Source organism: Ciconia boyciana, chromosome 3 (assembly GCF_034638445.1).
Source record: "Ciconia boyciana chromosome 3, ASM3463844v1, whole genome shotgun sequence".
Lineage (NCBI taxonomy): Eukaryota > Metazoa > Chordata > Aves > Ciconiiformes > Ciconiidae > Ciconia > Ciconia boyciana.
The window spans coordinates 33,886,286-33,911,360 of record NC_132936.1 but is presented as its reverse complement, the minus strand read 5'-3'; the positions used below and the strand labels follow the sequence as shown (position 1 = coordinate 33,911,360).

The 25,075-nt window shown below is 38.7% G+C and overlaps 1 protein-coding gene across 5 annotated transcripts in view; it reads right to left on the bottom strand.

Moving 5' to 3' along the window:
- The window catches only part of SMAP1 (small ArfGAP 1), a 106,820-nt gene that overhangs the window by 67,857 nt on the left and 13,888 nt on the right, over nucleotides 1-25,075 (bottom strand). For all 5 annotated transcript variants that reach the window (XM_072855269.1, XM_072855265.1, XM_072855266.1 and 2 more), the window contains 3 exons: nucleotides 10,148-10,281; nucleotides 9,354-9,439; nucleotides 5,309-5,384 (listed from right to left, as the gene is read on the bottom strand). In XM_072855269.1, the coding sequence (XP_072711370.1) occupies nucleotides 5,309-5,384; nucleotides 9,354-9,436 (159 nt within the window). In that variant the 5' untranslated portion in view covers nucleotides 9,437-9,439; nucleotides 10,148-10,281. The remainder of the gene's footprint in view (nucleotides 1-5,308; nucleotides 5,385-9,353; nucleotides 9,440-10,147; nucleotides 10,282-25,075) is intronic.

Sequence of the window (25,075 nt, the reverse complement as noted above, 5' to 3'; positions counted from 1 at the left end):
AAACCCACAGAAACAAAAGAGTAACTGCAACTGTGTTAAGGTCTGGTGAGAAGAACACAGGAGAAAAGCCTAAACAGGGAAAAAAGGGAAGGGGAAAAAAAACCCCAAACAAAAAAACCAAACCAAAACTAAAAAGGGAGTAAGTTAAGGCAGACAGCTGCCTAGCCTGTACAGTGTTTTTCCATTTAGGAGTTCCTTTTGTATACGCAGATTTAGAACTATCCAAGTCTTCTCTGCTGTAATAAGGAGTCTCTCTAAAATAGTAAGGCACTTTATTCTCCTTAAAAAAAAATCATGATAGTTTTCTATTTCATTCTCTTGGAATATGTCTTGTGTCTCCAACAAGGCTCATATTTGTTCCACTTAGGTTTACTGTAACAATTCTGAAAAAGTCCTTCAAGTCATTTATTTAAGCATGTAAATTCAGATTATTGGGGAAAGGTGTTTGTATAATTGTAAGCTGTGCTCTTGTAAGAGTGCTCCAGGAAACAGTAAACTAAAGGAGCATAAAGAGTTTAACGAGAGCCCAAAGCAAACAAAAGATTTAATAAGCAACAGTCTTCAGGACTGAGATTGCTAGAGGAGAAACTGCTTTGCATGCTTTACCCTTCAGTTCTAGGATTGTTGCGTACAAAAAACCCCTATGATGAATATAAAAGGATTTGCCTATGCTTGAAAGTGATAATCAGGTGCAAGTCTGAAGTGGAATGATATTCCTGAACAGTTTGTCAGCACCCACCTGACGGAGAGTTTTAACATATAAAATTACCTCACACCACTTGACCTATGGTAACTGTCTGTAGTTAACCACAGAACTGATGCAAGCTCTTGATTGCGTTCTACTAGCTTTCAGAGATAAATCAAGTCAAACAGCACAGCATATTGTACAGTAAATTGCTCATGTTACCATATCTTAGATGCACCACATTTATAAAGACTCCTTAATCTTTTCGCTACTATATGAAGTTTGTTTTATCGGATTGTATGCTATACTCTGCATCATTCACAGCTTATGTATGCCTAAAAATTGAGAAGGGGGTTTGGCAGAAAATGAATTCTAGGAGGACAACATTATCCTGAGAATATTTAAAATAAGTTGACTTGCTAACAGCTACTGCTGCTCCTAAGTTGATTATTTAAAGAGCAAAAAAAGTTTCTGCCGTTAACACTACCAAATCACATGTGTTATTCACAGAACAAATATATATATATATTCCCAAGTAAAACCCTGTCAGCTTCAAGTGTTTTTACTTGTAATTCCTCTTTTTAAAAATGTAAGCATTCATAAAAAGCATAAAAAACCCATGAAGTCCTGAATGTTTCAAAATTACATCATACAAAAGCAAAACAGGAAGGCGGCTGGCCAGATCAAGAGACATGGGTTTCTTAAGCAGTTGGTCTTTAGAAGTCTTCACAAACTGAGGTCTCACCACAGTAGGACTACAAACTTCCTGAGAAAGAAAGTGTTGATCTTTTATACCGGTGTGACTCTTGTTAATGTTGGGAGAGAATTATGATAGGCACTGGCTTGAGAAACACTACTTCTTACTCTGTCATGGACTACGCTACTTAAATGGAATATACTTTGATAATTTTCTTAAACGAGATAAATATCATACAGTTGTCTTCACAGTTTTAGTCATAATACCAAACCCTACAACTGCATGCATCTAAGCATTTACAGATCATTTCAACTATAAGAGTTTTTCATAGAGCTGACATGCATCTGAAGATAATTCCAAGGGGTACAAAAAAAAAAAAAAAAAAAAAATCAGTTTGCCTCCCTGAGTAGGCTAATGTATTGAAAATTCTCTTCTTTACATTGATCAGAATAAAACTGAAATAATGCTACTTTAACAGCAGCTAAACAGAAAAAAACATTAAAAAATTGCAATATTCCAGTGCTCTGGAAAGAAAGTATTTCTACAAATGCATTGTTAGACAATTTTCTAAAACTTTTTCTTCTTGTCTTACAACATTATGAAGCAGCAAACACATATGTAACTGTTAAATTTCTAACTATTAGAAAAAGGTTTCTGTTCCAAGTAAGATCTAAAAAAGTATAAATATTCCAAAAAAACTGAAAGGCACCCATAAAACTCATCCACATTAATATATTCCTTAAAATGTCAGATTGATTTTAACTGTATTATCAGTGTTGGTAAAAAAGTAATGAATACATCATTTCCATTGATTTTTTTTTCCCAGGCTTCCCCTGCCAGCTACACTGCTTATTCTGAATTGGAACTCCTGCTTTGTTTCACTTGAAGTACATGTGGAAGTACATCTGTGAAAAGAAGGGACAAGCATAGTGTGATCACTTTGATAAATTCCCTACCTACACATCCTAACCTGACCCAGAGAACTGTAGTTCGCCTACCTGGGGCTACCGTTCCTGCTACATTCCAGAAGATTTTTCTCAAGGCTAAAGCCTAAGATTGTGGTTAAGAATTAGGCCTAAATGATAGCAGAATGTTTCCCAGTACCAAACAAAACAAAACCACAAAAAAACAACCAAAGGAAAAAAAAACCCAACAAACACAAAACCAAAACCACCACTGTTCAAGGGTGTCAGTCTCTCAGGTCTTTCTATAAACAAGCCACAAGCCTGCACTGAGTCTGAGCAAGAAAACAAGAGAGTAACTATTCACTGACAACCCACCTGTAACAGCTGGTGTAATACCACTCATTTAGTCCTGAGCACTGATACAGAACCAGCATTTCACATTTTCCCAGTAACGATGGATCAGAATACATTAACATCAACACAGATGTTGTACTGTTAGACAAACTTGAAAAGCTTATGATCTTGCCAAAATTAAGCTAAAAGAAATATTGTACTGCATGTCTTAAGAGAATCTATTCAAAACAACTTCCATGCTACAGGAGGCTTTTACTGCAAGCAACCTGTAACAGTGGACCAAATCTGGGAAAGCCCCTTGCATTTTTAAACACCACCTCAGTGAAATTACCTGGTTAAGGAAAGCGACCCTTAGGGCATCGCAAGCCTGTTTCTGCACTTCTGTATTACCTGCTCATACCCAGAAGGGACTCATTTTACCAAACGACAACATACATATGCATCTCCAACTTAACTTGGTCCTAATCCAAGCAGAAGGCATTGCTATTTCAAAGGTGATAACAAAAAGTAAGCGTGCCAAAAGCTCACGTCACCTCAACAATGCTGATTTAGATTAAAAACAGGACACAGGGTACTCTCTGCAAAAATAAGTGGGGTAAAGAAATTTTCCAGAAGAGCTTGCCATGATGTAGAACAGACACCCCACCTGAACAGTTCACAAGACTATTACTCATTAAAGTATCGTGCTAGCAAGTGCTTTAATGCTACCAAAACACTTGGCAGAGGGCTGAAGGCTACAAGCAGGAATCTCCCCCTTCCTCCCAAGAGGGAAGGTGTCTCAGATGTTGTAAGGACTGCAAAAGGAAAGCTTTAGAAACCATCACCACCCCCTGCATGGGGGCACAGAAATGCATACCCCCACAGAACTCCCTTCCTCACCCCATTCTTCTCAAATTTCCCACAGACCTCCGGGTGCTGGAAGTGTAGGGTAACTTCCCCTCTTCCCTGCCAACAGTATCCAGGAGCAGAAAAGCAGCGTATCAGACATGCAGAATGGAGGCCCAGCTTCACCTTTTCTTCCTCTTCCCTGTCAGTCCCAGGCCCACTCAAAAGATGATCACTAAATACCAGTCACAGCACTACAGGGGCATGTGAGCTGGGCTGGGACCAGAGCCAAGGAGAGTAACCCAACACAAGCAGCAGACTAGGACTACAGGCACTACACTAGTTCAGCTAATTTAGTATCATGTACTTTTAGGATTCTGCCATAACTGATTTCAGATTGCCTACCTCAAACCTGATGTTTGGTGGCCTTCAATAAATGCAAGTGAATGTGAATGTGCATGAGTCGTCCATTGCTAAAATATTTCATAATCAGATTTTGTTCCAATCTCAGAGAGATTATGCTATTTACATTAGCCAATGAAAGAAAAGCCCAAGTAGGAAGAAATAAAATGGTGTTCCCTACTCAGCAGTTAACATGCATCTCTTCAGCTTGTCTGGATTCTATTCTTGCTGCTACGACAGGTAAGCGATTCATATTAGTCTGCAATACGATAAAGCAAAATCTGATTACTCCTTCAAACATATTAAGGCAGCAGTGGACTACTATATTAGACATCTAGGTTCTCTGTTTAGAAGGATCTTGGGAGTCTTTCGAACTTTTTAAAGAAGTATAATTTTAAACAATTCTTCCTATTTTCTACTCTGAAATAAAAGTAAAGAAGGGTAACTGACAGTGTAATTCAAACCACAATTATATTTTACCTCTTAAGTGAAGCCATTTTCCCCCTACTTCAACAATGCTTAATGAAATACACTTCTCTAGTTTCCAGGTTTGGTTTTGGTTTGGTTTTTTTTCCTTCTAAAATGAAACTGTCATTCAAAGATCCATTTTCTCAGATGGCAAAGGCAGCATAAACTCCCACTCTTTATGCCCACCTTTGCACTCATTTCCCTGTCAAAGTTCACTGCCTAGTAAGACGGAGTAGTAAGTTACGTGTTAGGTCATACTTAAATAATGTAGGTATAGAGGAGTGTGTGTTTAAGCATAAATACACCTATATAAATAAAAATAGATAAACTAGATTGTATGCCTCAGAAATAGCCATATCCAACAAACCGAACAAGGCTGTGAACTTCAGTAAAGGCTGACATTCTCAAAACTGCTTTGCCAGAAAAGCACTCACCAACTTACTGTAGTGAGCACACAGCTACATGATTAAACAGCTGGTTTGCCATACTGCTCATGTTTGCTATTCCAGTGCACCTCTCTGCAAGCACCAGTCTGGAATTCAGCAGAGCAATAAGACCCTCAGAAGAGGGTTTCTCATCAAGGTATTACAGAGAATGAGGGAAGACAAAGTCACCAGAAACAGTAATCCTATCTTATCCCTGTAACACAGAAAAAGATACTCAGAAAGGACTCAAAGTATACTGTCAAAGAACTGCCCATCACTGAAAGAGAAAAACACAGCTTGCTTCCGACTCTTTATACTATTTGTTGGATCATAACGCTTTGGTGTTATAAATGGAATAGACAATGTATGTTGAACTTATAGAACCTAGGAATAGCTTTCAAGAGATACAAAAGAAAGCATTTAGCTCTGTATCAAAAAGTTTTTGACTGTGAAAGATATTTTAACATACATAATGTTTTCTACAGTTCTCTTATGTAGCTTTCAAAAAAGAAAACCAACAGAATTCTTGGTGAAACTGTTTACTTACATTGAAGGCATTAATTGCATTTTTATCATAATACTTCTTCTTTTCGTACTTATCCCTAATGAAAAATTCCACAGCTCTGGAAGTAGCTAGTTTAAGGAAAATATGCATTCAGATAAATAGCAACATTAACCTGAAAAGATTATGGGTTATTCAAATCAAAGAATTGCACCAGATTCTCGCTCCATCTCATGTTGTAGTTTTAAAGCAACAGAACAAACTGCTCTACACAGAACAATTGCTATTGCAGTGTCCAAAAAGAGCTTCTTTTTACTACAGAGAATTAATCAGTTTAATCTCTTAATGAAACAATATGAGAAAGACATACTGGAATTAACTCAGTGTTCCACAGTTAGGACATTTTCACTTGGTATTTATAAGCTACAGGGCTGTAGTACTGCAAATACTTGAACAAAGGTACTCATATATGGTAAGTAATTAAAGTATAGTTTACCATCCTAACTTGGGAAAAAATACTTTCTCTTCAGATAAAACATGAAATGTATGTACCTGTTCTCTGATTTGCACAAATTGTATCATGCATCAAAAGCTGATCATAATCAGTTCTCTGAGATCAGTAAGTCCTCCATGAGAGTCTCCTATTACAACAAACACCTCTGTGGAAGGGAAACAAAACTAAAACAGTAGTGATAAGAAGATATTGAAGCAAAGGTGGAAGTAGCAGCAAGCATATTGATGTAGAAGACCAGAACTGACAACTCACTAGCTCATCAAACACAAAAAGGACAACTAGTTGTTTTCCTCAAGTATTCTCTCAGCTTCATGAGGCAGCTCATCCAAAGCAGTGTGAATACTTTAATTTTAGTAAAGCTGATTCTCTGGTATCTGTAGAATAAATTTTAACTAATTTGTTTGGCAATGTGATTACCCGTTCAAAAATTGAAATTACAGCTGTGGAAGCTCAGATCATTGCATCTTCAACTTCCATAGCAATTTTTCCTCAATCGATGGAAAGATACCTTAGCTCCACATATTATCTCTTAAGATTAACACTGAGCTCAGAGGACTCAGTTCCTTAATTCTGTGCACCAAATTACATCATCAACTATCACACTGAGTTTCAAATTGTACGCAAGTGTCACCTGAAGACACTGCTTCATAGAAGTTGCAAAAACCAAAACATTCTTTTCCACCTCTTTCCAAATAAATCTACATTCTAAAGGGCATCTTGAGCACTTTGAACATAAAACTATCTTAGAACTAATATTGCATTATTCTTTACAAATACCAAAAGGACTGTCATTTTGCCAAAAAATCAATGTATATTATCAAATTACAGATGAATGGAAGTTGTGTAACATACAACTCCCACAACTTTTCAAATTTAGCTAAGACTAAACAGGATTCCCTCAGAAAGTTTATTTTCAACTTGCAGTACAAATTACTGCATTATATAATCTCGGGGGGGGGGGGGGGAGATAGAGAAAGGGAAATTAATTTTTTCCATGCTTTTGGGCTGTAACAGGATAACCGTATTAAATCATAACTAATTTAGAAGTAAACAGAAAAGATTCAAAATTTGATTGTTATAAAATATGTTAGAACAACTTATCCTTTCTTCAAATAAAAAGTCTTAGTTATTTGCCAAAATTAACATTTTCAGATGGCACATTTATTTTGTCAAGTGTTCTAAGTTTTGGTTGCTAAGATTTTGGTATTAGAGATTTTAGTTCTTTTGCATGAGTATTTCCCTATTTTTATCAGTTTTCCATAACGCACACTTGACATTTCAGACAATCAGAAAGTTTTAATTTGAAAATTAACAACACAGAATCGTAAGTGTTTAAATTTCAAAGGGTTTAATTTTTCATTATGCTATTACACTGGGGTGTTAAGTTGTGTATTTTGAAAAATATCCACTTTATTCAAGTTACCCCACTTCAATATGCGTGAATTTTTGGACCATGTCTAAGTTCCTTTAGATCAATAACCTACTGCGTTCTTGTAAATAAAAGAATTTAAAGCAACCTCAACAGATGCCAAAACTGTTTTAAGCACTGAGTAAAATGACGAGAGACAAAAATGATCCAATATACTCTTGGATAAAAAAACCACTTTCAAACAGGAAGCTAAAGCTGCCATATAAAAAAACATCAAGATGATCCTCAAAGTTAGCTTCTACGCAAGAGCATCCCTGCCAAGTACAAGAGAAGAATAAAAAATGCCCAGAAAGGTCAGTCTTGTGACTAAGAAGAAGAAGTGACAGGGGACCTTTAGCAGGAGATTTTGGGCAGATCCCACATACACGTTTCTCCTGTGTCTCCATTCTACTACCTAAAAAATAGAACTAAGTACATTATAGTGCTACAGGAAGTTAAACACTAATACAGAAGAACATATACAGAAGTGATCATTACATGCAAAGAGTTTTCATAGTTCATCCAAAAGACTATTCAGAATATTGAGAATATTCATAACCAGAATACTGATGAGACAACACTGATTTTGTAGTGATACAAAGGGCAAAGAGGAAAGGCAAAAAAAGCCCGTAACACAACAGCTTGTCATGAATGCCAAGTAGGTAAGTAGCTGCCAAAGTTACAGGAAAATTGAGAAATAAAACAGAAAATGTTGGCATCATCTCTCCTGACACTGTATTTTTAATAAAGAAAATGCATGCAATGAAATATATTCAGCTGACCAATTCCACCTCTTAGAAACTGACAACTGTTCAAAAGGCTATGTAATTATTTCAAGGTATACCGTGTCAACAAAAGAATTATTTTGAAAGTCTAAAAATTAGACTTTTGGTCTGATCTGACAAGAAAAGCTTAGAGTATGCTTCTCCTGCAATAGCACCAGTGAATTCAAGTTAGCTGCAGTAAGAACAAAATATACATCTTCAAGATCCACTTTTGAGTAAGTTTTAGTCAAAGTATTTCAGTCTCATGGCTGAAATAAAGTTCTAGAATATTACAGCTGGAATACTACGGTGCTATCTGGTTCCAGTTACTTTTTCCTTATGCGTATGTATGTTTAATTTAAAAGCTACTGGAATACGAAAAAACATATCTGTTTTGCTCAAGTGCATTTTATAATAAGGAGTCTAACCCTTCCAAAAAAAGTCTGCACATAGTATATTGAGCATAGTATCTAATAAACAGAAGAACCAAAATCACTTTTGGATATAGAAGGAGAAAATTCAGATTCAGTTACGACTAAGTCCATTTATCAGCCTCCATAGCCTGTATCATCATCAGGCTAAGAGAGCTGGGGAAAGATTCAGCTCACTTAACAGTAGGTGTTTAGGATCTCATTATAGTTAAAGAGTTCCAGTAAGGTCAGGTGAAGCAAATCCTACCTGTGGAGTAACTTCACTAAATCAGGAGCTAATACAAATCTAAATTAATGCCATTATACATTATCCTAATGATTCAGTACATTCAAAAAAGGTATTTTTTGAGGAAAGCAATTTATTGGCGGTAGGCAATTTTTCTTCCAACCCTCCCCTTCCCGGTACATGGTGATAACCAGGCACCAACACAAGTGGTGGCGATCAGGGAGGTTTGGTTTATTTAGATATTCCCATGCTAGTCATCTGTGCTTGCACACTTCATAGAATGTATGCACTTCAACTCTGAAAAATTACAGAATACTTAATCTAGAGGAAGAAATCCATACTTCACTTGAGTAAGATCCAATGGCTTATTTTACTTTACCATTCAGCTCATTATTTCCTGTTCAAATGCTTCTAACTTCAGCTGGCAGTTACTCAAGATAAAGACAGAATATTCAAGAGCTCTCTAGTATCACTCTAACTTCCTACATACAGGGAATTTATGAAGCTACCTCTTCTGAAAGCAAAAATAAATGGGGCTTGCCAAATCTCATTACAAAGTAGATTTGCTATAACTGAAGTAATTTAAACCTTTTCTGAACCGTCCCAACTTCCACTGTCATTTCTTATACAACAATATCAATGAAATAAATAAGGCAAGTTGCCAAATGTAGCAGTTCTTGAAACAGTCATAACATCTAAATTGCATTAGAAGTCATTTCAATGTGAAAGCTAAAACAAAAAGGATACTGATCTGTTTGAGGTCTTCGGAAGTTCTCTGGTAGATTAGCTTCATAGAGTAGTCTTGCTTTAGTATTTCCCATTTCCTGCATGCACTAAGGAAAAGTGGTAGAAAACAGTTAGTTCATGTCCATCAATACTTTAAATCCTGAAACAGTCAGAATGCTATTGGTGTGCTTAAACGACACTGCAAGTTTTTAACTTGGAGGCCTCTCTGCTGCCATACGTCTTTGGGAGATGCTCCCATGGCACAGGAGGGCTGCCTGCCAAGACATGCTGGACAAAGCTAACAACATAGATGCTGTTTACAGTGTAAACTAACCCATCCAGTGAAAGATAAGCTTTCATCTCTCAGGATGGCTCTTCAGACCAGGAAGAATAGAAGCAAGAAAATTTGCCTGGCAGCAGAAAGAGGCTTCAGACTGGAGCACACCTGGAAAAGTCAGTATTTGGTACACCAAAAGAACGTAATCAAGAACCAGGCAGATGTGTGAACGCTACCTTACTGTCCCCTACTGAAAAGGAAAAGGCTTACAACACATTTTCTACAGATACAACAAAGCAGCAGTTTTCAGAGTCCCCGTGGCAAGGTACAATATATCTAAAATGATACAGAAAAGATAGCTAAACCAATTTCTGAAGTGAGTTTTCAGAACTTAAACTCATTACAGTAGAAATGTAACACATTAAGAACTACTTTGATTGTAAAACATTTAAGTTGGGGCATCATGATAAACTCAAATCCTTTCAAAAGGATTCCTGGTATTCCCTCCAAATTGAAAGCATATTTTAAGATATTTTACCTGTATTTGCTCCGGTGTCCATTGGTCCAAGTTGACAGACTTGACCCTTGATATATGGACCCCAAGATTTCGATGTATTCCAGCACATCTGATGCAAATAAAAACACCGGTGTTCCAAGAGGCCCATCTTGGACCTAAGGGGAATGGGAAAATAAATTAGTTATTTTCAAAATTCCATATACTGTATAGATTTTCTTTGGCATAATTCTTTACTGACAGCAGGAATCAACAAGTCTGAATAAAGGCTCACAGCTGTTTCTCTAGGATATCTATTACTTCTAACAATCTCCATTGTTAGCGATTTTATTTATGGCTTTCTACTTCTAAGTGATGTCACATAAAATCTGAGTTAGATTAAGCTAGGAAGTCATATGTTGTGTCCACCCCCTCCCCCCAAAAAAAACCCCAAACAAACTTTAGAAAGTTGCCTTACTAGTAACAACAAGATTTGGCTTACATCTTGAATAATCCTTACAGCTAAGCATCAGATGCAAGCATCAGCAGATATCAGTAGAAGTTGCCCCTTTTTCTCTAATTAAAAGCTTCCCAAAACATGCATCTGCACTTAACTTGAAATTAAATGCAGGGAAATCTTATATTAATAAAACAAATCCTTTAATACCTCATAGAGCACAGACTTTACAACAGTAGCATGCAAGCTCTTAGGGAATGATTACATAGAGATTTGCAAAACCAACTGATGAAAATATCCATGACTAAGAATGGTGGAAAACTGGATACGTTCAGTACCCTCGATTCCTGAACTACAGTATGAGTTGCCATTCACAGCCCAATGAATTTTCTCACAGAATCGGGCTGATTTATGAACCTTACCATTGTTTCTCAGCTGTGTTGGCATGTTGAGACAGACCTAAAGCATGCTGTCCTGAACTCCTACAGTGACACTTGAGATGTTTGACATGAAGTTACTACACAGTCTCAAATTAAACACATTTATATCATTTTATTCCAATTCTGTACACCATCACTGTTAAAGGCACTGCTTTAAAGTCCACCTAGTTCTGAGCTCTAAGGAGTTCAGAGATTAAATAATTAACCATCAAAAGCAAGAAGGCGCATTAAAGAGCTGGAAAACATTTCGAGCAATTATTTTCTGCCTTTGTATAAGATGCACATCTAGACCACTCATGCAACTGCAGCAGTTTGCATTTCAATATTAATATACTGTATGAACACTTTCCTGAGGCCTAGAAAAGAATTTTATGCCCCCCTCTCCTGATCTTTAGCTTAGGACTGTGTTGGGTTGACCCCAGGCAAACACCCACAGAGCTGCTCGCTCACTCTCCTCTCCTGCAGGACAGGAAGAAAAGAGGACAGTGAGACTTGCAGACTGAGATAACAGTTTTAATAAGCGAAGCAAAAACTGCACACAAGCAAAGGGAAAGAAAGGCAGACAGACAGAAAGATTTCTTCACTAATTCCCATCAGCAGGCAGCTGTCCAGCCACTTCCTAGAGAGCCAGGCCTCAGCACATACAACACTTGCTTTGGAAGACACCACCATAACCAAGAATGTCCTTTCTTCCTCCTCCTTTCCTTGAGCATTTATTGCTGGGCACATCATCAATATGGTATGGAATGGCCAATTAGAATCAGCAGCTGTCCCAGCTGTGTCTCCTCCCAATTTCTTGCCCACCCACCTGGCCTACTCATCTGCAGGGGGCAGAACAGAAAAAAGAAAAGCCCTGATAGTGTGCAAGCACTGTTCAGCAATAGCCAAAACAAGGAAGCAGGAGAAATCCCTTCAGTTAGACTCCGTTCTTTTGAATTGGTATTCGAAAATCCCAAGACACATCCATAGCTCCCCGGATTTGTTGCAAGAAGCCTTCCTCTTACTAGTGGAAATATTGACTATATTTTGGGTAGCCACCTTGCTTTTAATTTGTCTTGTTCAACATCTCAAAAAGTCAGACCACCTGATGTCCATTGCTTGACCTTTAAGACCAAAATGATGAAGACAACTGGCAGTTTTCAAAGTAAGTGCTACCATCATAAAAGGACATTTCAGGGGTCAAGACATCTAACAGCTACTCATTGAAACTAACACATCATTTCTCACATAGCACTTCTATGTTAAAATTACTACTTGTCAGGTAAGAATGCAGTCAAGCTGTTCGCAATGTGCGTCCTAAATAGTTCAACAACTAACAACCTGTTGACTTGCTTTTTTATTTTCTCCTATAAAACACTGCAGACACAAAATACTCACCCTGTCCTTCCAGTCTGTGTAGATCTATAGTACAGGAAGATCCCACTTACAATTTCTACTACTTTAAGGTTTAGTGCTCCAGGATAGAGTTTTGCAGGCCATTTGCCTCACCATATTAGTCAAGTTTCAGCTAAAGCAGTACACCAGAAGAAACTTAACCAAACAACCTCCTTACCCACTCCATTGTAGATAATAGATAAAGTACCTCAGCTTATGTAATTGCTTAATGTAGCCATGATGGTTTAGGAAAAAAAAAGTAAGGCAAGGTCTTGTGGGCCCAACAGCTTCTCCAGTTTTTCCCCCAAACTATAACCCAGGGATGTGCCTTCTAAAAAGGGAAGCCAGTTTTGATCAGATTACTATAGGGACAGGAGGTGTTTATCTGTAGTATCTATACGCTGTCCATATTTTTTATCCTATAGGGTGTTTACACACCGCTATAAACTCTTTACCACAACAGAATTTGTACAACTACACATCACATGAGTTTCCTATTCTTCAGGTTCTTCCCCAGCTATGATACCCCAGTGTCCTGGTTTCGGCTGGGATAGAGTTGATTTCCTTCCTGGTGGCTGGTGTAGTGCTGTGTTTTGGGTTTTGGTATGAGAATAATATTGATAACACACTGATGTTTTGGCTGTTGCTGAGTGGTGTTTACACTGGTCAAGGACTTTTTTCAGCTCCCCGTGCTCTGCCAGGTGCCCAAGAAGCTGGGAGGGGACACAGCCAGGAGAGTTGATCCAAACTGACCAAAGGGCTATTCCATACCACATGACGTCATGCTCAGTATATAAAGCTGGGGAAGCAGAAGGAAGGGGGGGACATTCGGAGTGATGGCGTTTGTCTTCCCAAGCAACCGTTACGCGTGATGGAGCCCTGCTTTCCTGGAGATGGCTGAACACCTGCCTGCCCATGGGAAGGAGTGAATGAATTCCTTGCTTTGCTTTGCTCGTGTGCGTGGCTTTTGCTTTCCCTATTAAACTGTCCTTATCTCAACCCACGAGTGTTCTCACTTTTACTCTTCTGATTCTCTTCCCCATCCCACCGCGGGGGTGGGGGAGAGTGAGTGAGCGGCTGCATGGTGCTTAGTTGCTGTCTGGGGCTAAACCACGACAGTTCTTTGCCTGCCCAGATAGGCATGTTCTACATTAATGAGACAAGACTAGAATGAGGGCTTGACATGACTGAAGTCTATCTTTATAAATGAAGAGGGAGATCATTAACTTTGTAGTTTAATATTTTAACTTAAAATTTTGTTAGCAAAAAGAAAGAACATAACACAACTTGTGAATTAGCTGGTTTTCTCCTGGAAAAGAACAGTTTCATATTTTCCCAGAAGCTCAGATTTCATTAATTTGTACTTAGTTCTGAAATAACTTAGGGAAATCAAATATATTTAAGCAATAAAGTAACAAATTAAGCAGTGGAATAACAGACAAACCTGAAGCCAGACAAAAATGTTCATGTGTAATCTCTGATTTTATTTCAGACTAATGACAATATGCAATATTAAATGCTTCAAATGAAAAATGTTTTAATTAATACAAATCAATTACAGCCACAGTTAAGCAGTAGGCAAAAGAAGTTACAAAATAATGTTTTCTGTGTGGGCATCAAAACAGCTGTGCTTGACATAACCAAAGAGTCAACTAAAGCTTAGTCTGTAAACCTTCCTGTGTGAGAAATGTTTAACAGTAATTTGGACTGATTCAATAAAAAATTTACAGTTATCTCAATTCTGTATGAAGTCAGGATCTTTATTTCTGTACACAGGAAATATTTTGCACTTAATAGAAATATTCACGTTTCTTCTCATTAGGTCCTTAAAGATACATTTGTTTTTCTTCTGCAAAATTTACAAAAGTAGCCTATTTTATCTGCTGTATGTATTTTGCTAGCCAATTAAGACAGACATTTGGGTTCAGAAATGAATCCTGATGACTGCTATTTTACGCTGTTTAAAACACCTTTACATGTCAGTAGTAATGCTATCTTACCTATCAAGAACTGCATTATACAGTGCAACTCCAATCAGCCAATATTAAAATGAAATACTGTTTGACATAAGTTTTAATACAATTGTAATAATACAATTGTAATTTTATTCTTTTGAAAGCCATTTGAATACAAGCTTTTTACTAGAAGAGCTGAGCTGCACTTCAGCAGCTCGCTGCACCACTATCAATGCACCACTCTGATATAAACACACACTTCAAGTAATTTATTCAGTCATTTACTATACGGATAACTTAACTGCTTAAAAGTATTTTCAGCCTCTTTCATCCTTTGCTAAAGTTAATTTAAGGAAAAAAGCCATAGGACTTGTGCTGTCCTGAAAATGACCAATGTTTATACTAGACTATATACTAGGATACTATGAAGTCCCTGAAACACTGCCTGGATGAACCAAGGAAAAAACTTCAGCAACCCAAAGACAGATTGCTGCTTCCAAGATGATAATCCAATTTATTTTTTTTTCTTCAATCTAAACTTTTCTTTCTTTTCTATATTTGTCTACTGATTAGATTTAAATTCCTTTTCAGTTCTTAATAGGTAGTTAGGTAAGGTTGTCTGTGAAGATGTGTGCTATTTTCCAGAGAAATTATCATCAAGACAAGATTTTGAATGTGTTAGATCATCCTTGTAAACACCTGACAACCTTCCTTAGGATGGTCTGTCATTAACAATTTAAGTAACTCTTAAAATAACTAACCCAGAATAAAAACCCACAATGTTTATTGTACATATTTAGTCTTACTGACAACTGCAATTCAGTTACTTTCATAAAAAGCAGTGATTAAGTTTTGAGTTGAAATTGAAACACAGCGCAAGTGCCAACTTCTTGTAAGAGCTAAAAGGAAAGATGGATTTGAGCTGTCATATGGCTTCACACAAATTAATCTGGAGTGTTGACTATTACATGTTGAATGGAGAATACCAAGTGACATTTCCCACTGTACTGGGCCTGTCTGGGATGGAGTTAACTTTCTTCATAGCAACCTGTACGGAGCTGTGCTTTGGATCTGCGACTAAAACAATGCTGATAACACTAATGCTTTGGCTATGGCTGTGCTCTGTATGGCTCTGTGCTTGCACAGGGTCAAGGCCTTTTTTCTCACCCAGTAGGCAGGGGGTGGGCAAGAGGCTGGGAAGGGACACAGCCAGGGACAGCCGACCCCCACTGACCAAAGGGACATCCCAAACCATATGACATTGTGCTCAGCATAGAAAGCTGGCGGAAAGGAGGAGGAGGAGGAGGAGGAAGGGGGGACAGTTGTGGTTATGGCTTCTGCCTTCCCAAACAACCGTTACACATGCTGAACCCTGCTTTCCAGGATGTAGCTGGACATCTGCCTGCTGATGGGAAGTAGTGAATGACTTCCTCTTCTCGCTTCACTTGCATGCGCAGCTTTTGCTTTCCTTATGAAACTGTCATGATGTCAAGCCACAAGTCTTTCTACCTTCCTTCTATTTTCTCCCCATTCCACACAAGAGGAGAGCACACGAGAGGCAGGGTGGGTGTTTGCCTGCTCATTATCTAACCCACCACACCCACTACTACATTAGTTTGCACTGAGGAATTGTATACCAAGTTTTGAGTGGAAACTAGAATTCAATTAGATGCACAGAAACAGCACTAATTGTGACACATTTAGAGTATTTAAGGAGTCCTTTATTAAAGGCCATCTAGACTCTAAGAATGAAAGAAATATGTAGCCACAAGACACAACATTTCCTGGTCTTTAAGTTTTTAGAATTGCTAGATAACTTGTGAATATAAGAAACAACCTGAAGAGAGGTTTTTTTCCAGTTGCAGTAGACTTCCATGCCAGTATCATTATTGTACACAACAAACATTCTCCCTACTTGCAGAAATATCTATAGCTACTAAAAAACTGAGAACATTTCAAAAAATGACTTCAGCTGTTTAAAACTTAAGCAATAAAGAGCTTGAAAGTAATTTACATAATTTTAGATATAAGCCTTTACATATGTCAATTTCAAGCCAATTTTTAAATTGCTGAAAAAGCTATCCATCTTCACATGACATTCTTTTATTCTAAAATGCACTTCAAAGTGTGAATGTTGTGAAAAAGGCATCATTTTTACGTATTCTCCAGTGAGGTGAAAGCTTTTCTCCCAACATATTTCAAAAATTTTCCCACTTTTCCCCCACACTTTCCCCTCTTCATGATATCATTATTGGTGAGGTATTTTTCCTCCGTATTATTTAAACTGGACTAGTACCTTACACATGCTTAATGTGTGTGCATATACTTCCATATAACCCTTTCCTTCCCATCCCCATAACTCATTCAGTTAGGACCGTATGTTCTACTCCCTTATATTAGAAAGCTCATTGAAGAAGCTGCAATAAACATTCACAGCATTGCTGACACACCCTGCTAATGTAATTATAGCTGATACAACCAACTTTTTGTGGGTACAGCCAATATAGATCTTTGGGCAAAAATAATGACAGGAATGTTAATGCTGAAGCTGGTATAGTGCATTTCCAAAGGAAACACAAGACAAAGCACATTAGTTTTCAGAAGTCCAAGGTTTAAAGTTTTATTCCAAAGCACTTGAGTTTTATTTTGCACAAGCGGATGCATTGTACCTGCGGATGCAGGTACAAGCGGATGCATTTGTACCTGTACCAGGTACAAAACAAGGCTTACATGATACTGCTCATTTAAAATGCTGAGGAAAGAGTACTTTTTAATCTGCATTACAAAAAACATGGAAGCCTCATTCTAACTGTATATGAATCCAAGTAGTCAATACAGTGTGAAATATTGCTTTAGCTCTCTGTTGATTAGTTTGTATAAAAATTGTTTAACCTCTTTAAACATCTCAGTCAACACTCCATCCTCTACTTAGCTTCCACCTGCAGTAAGAAATTAGTGAGAAAGGTTATATGCTACCAGACAAGACTGGGCAGGAGCAGGAGCACCTGTCACACAAACAAGTTAAGGAAAAGAAAAAAAAAAGAAAAAAGGCAGTAGAGACCAGAACAAACTAAAAAGAAGCAAAAGGAAACAAAAGTACTGGGATATGACAGAACTGGGAGATGTCCACAAAGGAGCAAGCATAAGATTACTGCAGATATGACTACAAAGTAGGAGAATAATGATGATTGCCTCCCTTACCACCATAATTCAGAGTTTCCTTCCCACCATCAGTCCATTACCATCTGTTCAGCTTACTGTAACTGCAGGTTAATACTGAAACACTTCTTTTGCCGCAACACAGGTGCTGCCCACTCTTACTAAACATCTCAACTTACAGAAAGCAAATAGATCAGAATTGGGGTAAAAAGAGAAAGCACGCAGCCTTTCAACTTTATATTTTGCTGTCAAAGGGAAGGGTGACTGTTTTACATCTCCACAAACTACTCTGAACCCTTTACTATGTGCATAAAACCAGTTAGCCAGGAGACTAGTAAGTTTGAGACAAAGTTTTACATGAATAAAGCTTGTCAAGAGTAAGTTTAAATAAGGTTTGTATTAGAGGCACACAGAAAGTTAGTTTTCACTCTATGTTCTTGCAGTTACCAATTAGCTATTCTACAAGGAACGAAACCAAGTATTACATATAACAGAGCACTAACCGCTTTGCATCTCAATATAGTCTGCAGCAAACTTCTTGGGCGAACATCTTCAAAGACTTGTGACAGACTACAATTCTTCCTTTCACTCAGCTGCACCCTGCCTGTCCTTTGACCATAAAGCACAGTGAAGATACTTTAATTCTCTTCTGTTTCTCCAAATTCTGCTGGTGGTTGACAGACTTTATTTGTCAAATAACTGGCTCCATCTTGTGGAATAGCGAATTAACTGCAAGAAAATCTACACATCTCTGACTCATCCTGAATGGTTGCTAGCCAGTTCCTAAAAACTATCACTTTTTGGCCAAGGACTTGCCAAAAAGCCTCAGTGGTTGCATCAGTACAAGCATGGCCATGCAGTGCTCGCTCTCTGCATTACTCCCACACACAATTCATGCTGCAGAAGTGTTCTGCTGCTCAAGATTTTAATCAGGTTATCAATGAATATTTTTCAGAAACATCTGTAATTTCTCCAAACTGAGATACAGGTAAAGATCACAAACAGAAGTCAAGCATTCTTATATATCAGATACAGAGAAAAGAAGGAAAACGAGTAAGCAGCAGTTGTATTTTGTGCAATCCAACACAAGAACACCTAAGTAACACAAAACAATCCTTCCTCCAGTGGGTACCTAGGGAAGAACAAAAGAACAAGGCAGAACTATCATGACTCCTCCAAGTTCCTCTCCTCACAACGTAACAGACTAGAGACAGGGATTAAGTCAAGGTGATACTAAAATGCTCAAAAGCAATACAATTACTATCATTCATTTTCAGTCTAATCCTGCTGCTTCAAAGACCATCTCTTACTAACTTCATTGGAGGCTGCTTAGTTCTCCCCCAAAAAGGTAGAATCACATCCACCATCTCCAGCCAATTTTTATTCACAGACTCTTGGGGGGGGGGGCGGGGAGGAATCCAACAAGAACACATACACACCCTGCCACACAAAAACCTTAACATACCCTGCCACACAAAAAGCTTAATTGCAATGTTAATCACGTCCACGGGATCAGGTTAACCTTCAAAACAGTAGTAAGAAGCCAGGAAGAAATATGTCAGACTTTGCGAATTAACAAATCTTAGAAAGAATAAAAGATCTTGCAGATCTTGCATAAAGATCTTGAAGCAAAGGAAACTGTGCAAGAACCACAGTACAAGAATCTTTATTCTCAAATAAAATGTTCTTCAAGGTCCTTGAACCTTTAGTCTTTTGAGACTACTGATGTGAGACTATTTACCTATCACTTAATCCACTGAATTAGTTTCTGATTAAGCAGAACAAATAGCCTGAAGCACATTCTCATGCCACATCTACTCCCCCACATCAAGCTTGATTTATTTTCCTCTACAGTAGAAGAGGCTTCCTTGCTTTACCTCCATACCCAGACTAGGAAAACCATGCAAGTGCAGTCTTTACATGCTTTTCAGATGTCAAAGTCTAAGTATGCAGCAAAATACTGCTTTATATAAACAAAGGCAACAAAAGGCCGTAGCTTAAATGCATCTTTAGTCTTCAGAAGTCATCTTATAGCTGGCTTAGTAAGCCTGTGTTTTGATAGTCAAGGCCAGAATTTGAGAACTTAAAATCTGCTACATTAAAAAAAGGTTGGGGGGAGTTCAGACAAGAGGGGCTGTTTTAGTAGTTTTAAATAAAATCAAACTTAACAGAATAAAGTTGCACTGAAGGCAGACAATTCAAGCAACTAAGCACAATGTTCCAGAGCCCAGCTTAATAACAGCTGAGATTTGCGTGGTTCCAGGTTTACTGCAAGAACAGTGGGAAGACAAGCCTTAGAAGCATCACTTTACTATTGTGTCAGTGTCTGGCAAGTGGTATAGAGCTTCAGGGACAGAATTCCCCCAAGATTGTCTTTTCCATCTGGATAACCATTTTTCATGAAAGTCATCAACAAATCCATTCAGCTCAGTCCTATTCATAACTCCGAAGAGGCTGTGTAGAAGTATTCTGAATGAAACTCTTCCCTTGCACAGCCTGTCCCACCTCTAGAAGTCAGAGAAATACATATCAACGAGTTCTAATTATTCCTTCAGCTCACTGATCCATTTGCTTCAATAGCATCAACAATGGTTAAAAGTGTTTCAAATAAATTAAGACAGCATCCCTATTTCCAGGGCTGTATAAAGCCTTAACTGGAATCAAGATACACAGGTAACGTCAGTTTATTCTTGAGATCAACAGCCTTTTGCTTGTGCTAAATGGCTATTAGACAAGAAATCTTGTAAGGTGAAAAAGTAAAGTTTTTTGGCCTTATTAACAAACAGCCAGTTACTAAAAATCTGAGTTTTGACTGAATAAGACTAAGTAGTTTGCTTATCCAAAATACAAGATCATTTTACCAAACATTAAGTGATGATGACATGATGCAAATGCTAAGTTGTTAAACAAATAAAATACAATATTTCGAGTTCACTGTGAAGTTATATATGTCATGGTTTAGCCCCAGACAGCAACTAAGCACCACACAGCTGCTCACTCACTTCCCCCCACCCCCGCGGTGGGATGGGGAAGAGAATTGGAAGAGTAAAAGTGAGAACACTCGTGGGTTGAGATAAGGACAGTTTAATAGGGAAAGCAAAAGCCGCACGCGCGAGCAAAGCAAAGCAAGGAATTCATTCACTCCTTCCCATGGGCAGGCAGGTGTTCAGCCATCTCCAGGAAAGCAGGGCTCCCTCACGCGTAGTGGTTGCTTGGGAAGACAAACGCCATCACTCCGAATGTCCCCCCCTTCCTTCTTCTTCCCCAGCTTTATATACTGAGCGTGACGTCATGTGGTATGGAATAGCCCTTTGGTCAGTTTGGATCAACTATCCTGGCTGTGTCCCCTCCCAGCTTCTTCTGCACCTGGCAGAGCATGGGGAGCTGAAAAAAGTCCTTGACCAGTGTAAACACCACTCAGCAACAGCCAAAACATCAGTGTGTTATCAATATTATTCTCATACCAAAACCCAAAACACAGCACTACACCAGCCACCAGGAAGGAAATCAACTCTATCCCAGCCGAAACCAGGACATATACATACATAGATGGTCACTCTTCATGTAAAGTAACATTAAGAGAAAAAGGAGATCAAGAATGGCTTTTGAGGATTCATTCCCCGTAACGTCACCAAGGCCTCCTATTCATCTTATTTCTAAGATGACATGATTTATATAGAACACCTTCCTCATTGAAACACTTATTTTTAATGCAAATATCAGTTTAACTCAGTGTTTTGTACTGAAACTTACTTTAAAACAGTTTTCTGAAGTTTGTATTCCTGACTTGGAAGTATTTCATACCACAGATTTCCCCAACTATCCTAACACTGTCCCAGCAAGCAGGATCATAACCAGGTATTGAACTGTCAGAGAGCAGCTCCTGATCCTTGGCTGGCAACCATGCCTGCCATGCTCACGCTTGGTTACCCAGAGCACATGTATATGTACGGCATATGCAGAGTACATGGGACATTGCCACAGCGCTCCTACCAGCCTTGTGGGATACTAGCCCGCTATAGTACACCCTTTGGAAAGTAAAATCACTGCCCTAAGAATCGGAAATGTCAGAGGTGCCAACCCTGGCACATTCAATAAGCTAACAACTTCGGAAATCAAGTTTCAATTTGGCTAAGGAGTAGTGCTCTAATTTTATCCTGCCTGTTCAGTCATAAAGAGAAAGATTGCTTGTGTCAGAGTTCAAGCTGCAAGAACAAGGTGTGCAAGCTGTCATTTCCTGTTAGCAGCATTTGGTACTTTCTAAAAAAGACAAGGTTACATAGCATGTTACAGTATTAGTAGGAAGCTTCTGGAGCTGGTCTTGACTGCAATTTTTTCCTTGTCAGCAAGGAACTGCTAAAAGGCTTACTGTTTTAAGTGTTCAATTTATATTCTTTTTATATGCAGAAATAAAAGGAAAATTGGGGAATAGCGAGCTCTTACAAAGTGTTTTCCTAAGTTGATAGCTAAGCATCAAATAAAAGCATCACTGATAAGAAAAAAATGTGTAAACCTATGCTACTCTGTTGGGATGTAGCAAGAGCCCCGCTGCGTAGCCAGACAGGGCATAAAGGTTATATAAGCATCTGCTGCAAAGAAATCTTCAGCCAGCAATTGAAGTTCTTCCTTGAATGAAGACAAAAACCTCAGAAATAAGATTTGTTTGCAAGACAGGTTTATAATACAGCCCGTTTGCCATAAACAAGAATGAAAGGTTACCTTTCTCTACCAGAGAGAAATTATCTAGTAATTACATTAATCAGCTTCCTTGTACCATTTTTACTCAAATACAACTGAAGAGACTCTTAAGTAAACACCCCCCCAAACTATACAACCTCTGTGCAGCCCTCAGTGACTCTGGAGATGCTCTCCCTCGTACATTCTGTATTACAAAACAGGTAAATGCACCTCCACGATCTCTCCCACATGAACCTATGTTTGAAAAAGTTGCAGAGAGAAACCAGAGATCCAAGCCTGTAGACGAGAAGCAGAGTGCCAAATTTCAGGCTCTGGACTGTAGAAATACACTGAAACCATCTGCAAAGACTGACCAGTTAGTTCCTTGTACCAATCTTCTCTGCTATACTGGTTTGTGCTGGGATGGAGTTTATTTTCTTCATAGCAGCCCATATGGCTCTGTGTTTTGGATCGACACCAAAACATTGTTGACAACACACCAATGTTTTAGCTATCGCTGAGCAGTGCTTGCACTGCATCAAGGCCTTTTCTGCTTCTCAGACTGCCCTGCCAGCAAGGAGGCTGGTGGTGGGTAAGAGGCTGGGAGGGGACACAGGTGGGACAGCTGACCCCCACTGACCAAGGGGACATCTCACACCATACAATGTTGTGCTCAGCAATAAGAGCTGAAGGAAGAAGAAGGAAGAGGGGACATTTGGAGTGATGGCATTTGTCTTCCCAAGTAACGGTTACGCGTGATGGAGCCCTGCTTTCCTGGAGATGGCTGAACACCTGCCTGCCGATGGAAAGGAGTGAATGAATGCCTTGCTTTGCTTGCGTACACAGCTTTTGCTTTACCTATTAAACTGTCTTTATCTCAACCCACGAGTTTTCTCACTCTTACCCTTCCGATTCTCTCCCCCATCCGACTGCAGGGGCGGGGGGGACGACAAAGCAAGCGGCTGTGTGGGGCTTAGCTGCTTCCTAGGATTAACCCACAACATCCGTGTTCACTGCAGAAACTTACTCACCTACTTTCCTACCCTACGTACTGTGTTCCCTCACTTCCTCTGTGGGTTAAACAGACCAGACTAAGTAGATTTTTATGCTGCACTATTCACCCCTCTTACCTACAGAGAGCCTATCTGCCCACTCCCAAACATTAATATATTGCAGTTCTCGTAGCTGGGTTTGAGCCAATCCACAAAACAAGGTATGTGTGCTCTGCAAGATGTTTAACACCTGCTCTTTAAAAGATACAACTACTGTATTTCCTCAGTCAGTGAATAAAGACTATAAAATAATTTAGGTGTGAATGGACTTCCTGACATCATTTAGGCTAACCTGATGCTCCAATCAGATCTAATTAGACCAAGCTGCTCAGGGCTTTGTTCAGTTGTCTTTAACACCTCTAAGGTATGTTCCACCACTTCTCTGAGGAAAACTTGGTGCAGTATTTCACCACTTCATGGTTGTAAAAAAAAAAGTAACTTCTTTATATCCAATCAGAATGCATGGTGCCACACAATGCTGAAATGTGCTTTGCATTTTTCTAAAGGCATCTTCTTGCTTCCTAAAACTATGGTGGTTGTCTCTGAGATGATACTAAATTAAATATAATTCAAATTAACAGTTAAGCATTCCAGCATGACAGACAATCATCAACACTCAGACATCATACATCATTATCAGCTACATGTGACTGGGAAAGGAAGAAACAAACATACTTTTAAGTAGTGTTCTTCACAGCTGTTTTAATTAGACTTGTGTTACACAAAGAAAAACTTGGCTCTCCATTTTTTTGAAAGATATTTTTCCAAAGTGATTGCTACCTTCCATAGTCATAAGAAAAGACGTTGTGGCTGTAAAATATTTTTCTTCAAAATATCATTTTCTTCAGAAGCCAGGAAGAAAAACTGAACACAATACCAAAGTACTCGGCTGCATTTAGTCTGGAATACTGAATTGTGAGTAAGTGTTCAGAGTGGAATTAAGGTTGCTTGAGAAGTATAAATTCTCAAAATGTACTCCCAAAACTTTGCAGTATCCTCCAGCATGTGATTTTGTATCTGTTGTATTTTTTTTTTAAAGTCTCATTTAAGATAAAACACTTGACAGAATACTTTTGCTGTATAAACAAATTTCTGAAGTAACCTTTTTAAACAGGAACTCCGTGAACACCCAAACTCCACAGAAATTGCAGTGAACAAGACAAGTGTGATGGGGCATTTAGCACCACTTCTTTCAGACACTGCTTGCTATGGGCTGCAGAACACCCAGAAAAGGGAATGAAGGCTTCACAATCTTTAATAAGGGGAATGACAGTTACTTTTTACTTAGAGCACATAAGAAACCCTCAGCAGTTGGGGTGGGTTAACCCTGGCTGGCCACCACGTGCCCACCAAGGGGGAGAAAATAAGCTGAAAAAAAACCTTACGGCTCAAGATAAAGGCAGTTTAATAAAGAAAAGCACATGAAAACAAAGATTTATTCCCTACTTAATAGCAGGAGGCAATGTCCACTTCCTGGGAAGTAGGGCCTCAGTATCCATGTCAGTTGCGGCAGAAGACAAACACCTTAACAACAAATGCCTGCCCCCCAGCCCCCTTTCTCTTAGCTTTTATTGCTGAGCACATCATATGGTATGGAATATCCCTTTGGTCAGTTTGGGTCAGCTGTTCTGGCTATGTCCCCTCCCAGACTCTCACCCACCCCCAGCCTAGTGACCTTTAGGCAGAGGTTGGAGAGAGAGCCTTGATGCTGTGCTAGCACTGCTCAGCAACAGCCAAAACACTGGTGTGTTGTCAACACCATTCTAGCTACAAATACAAAGCACAGCACTACGAGTACTGCTGTAGGGAAAGTTAACTCCATCTCAGCCAGACCCAATACAGGAGTTCAGTACATTTAA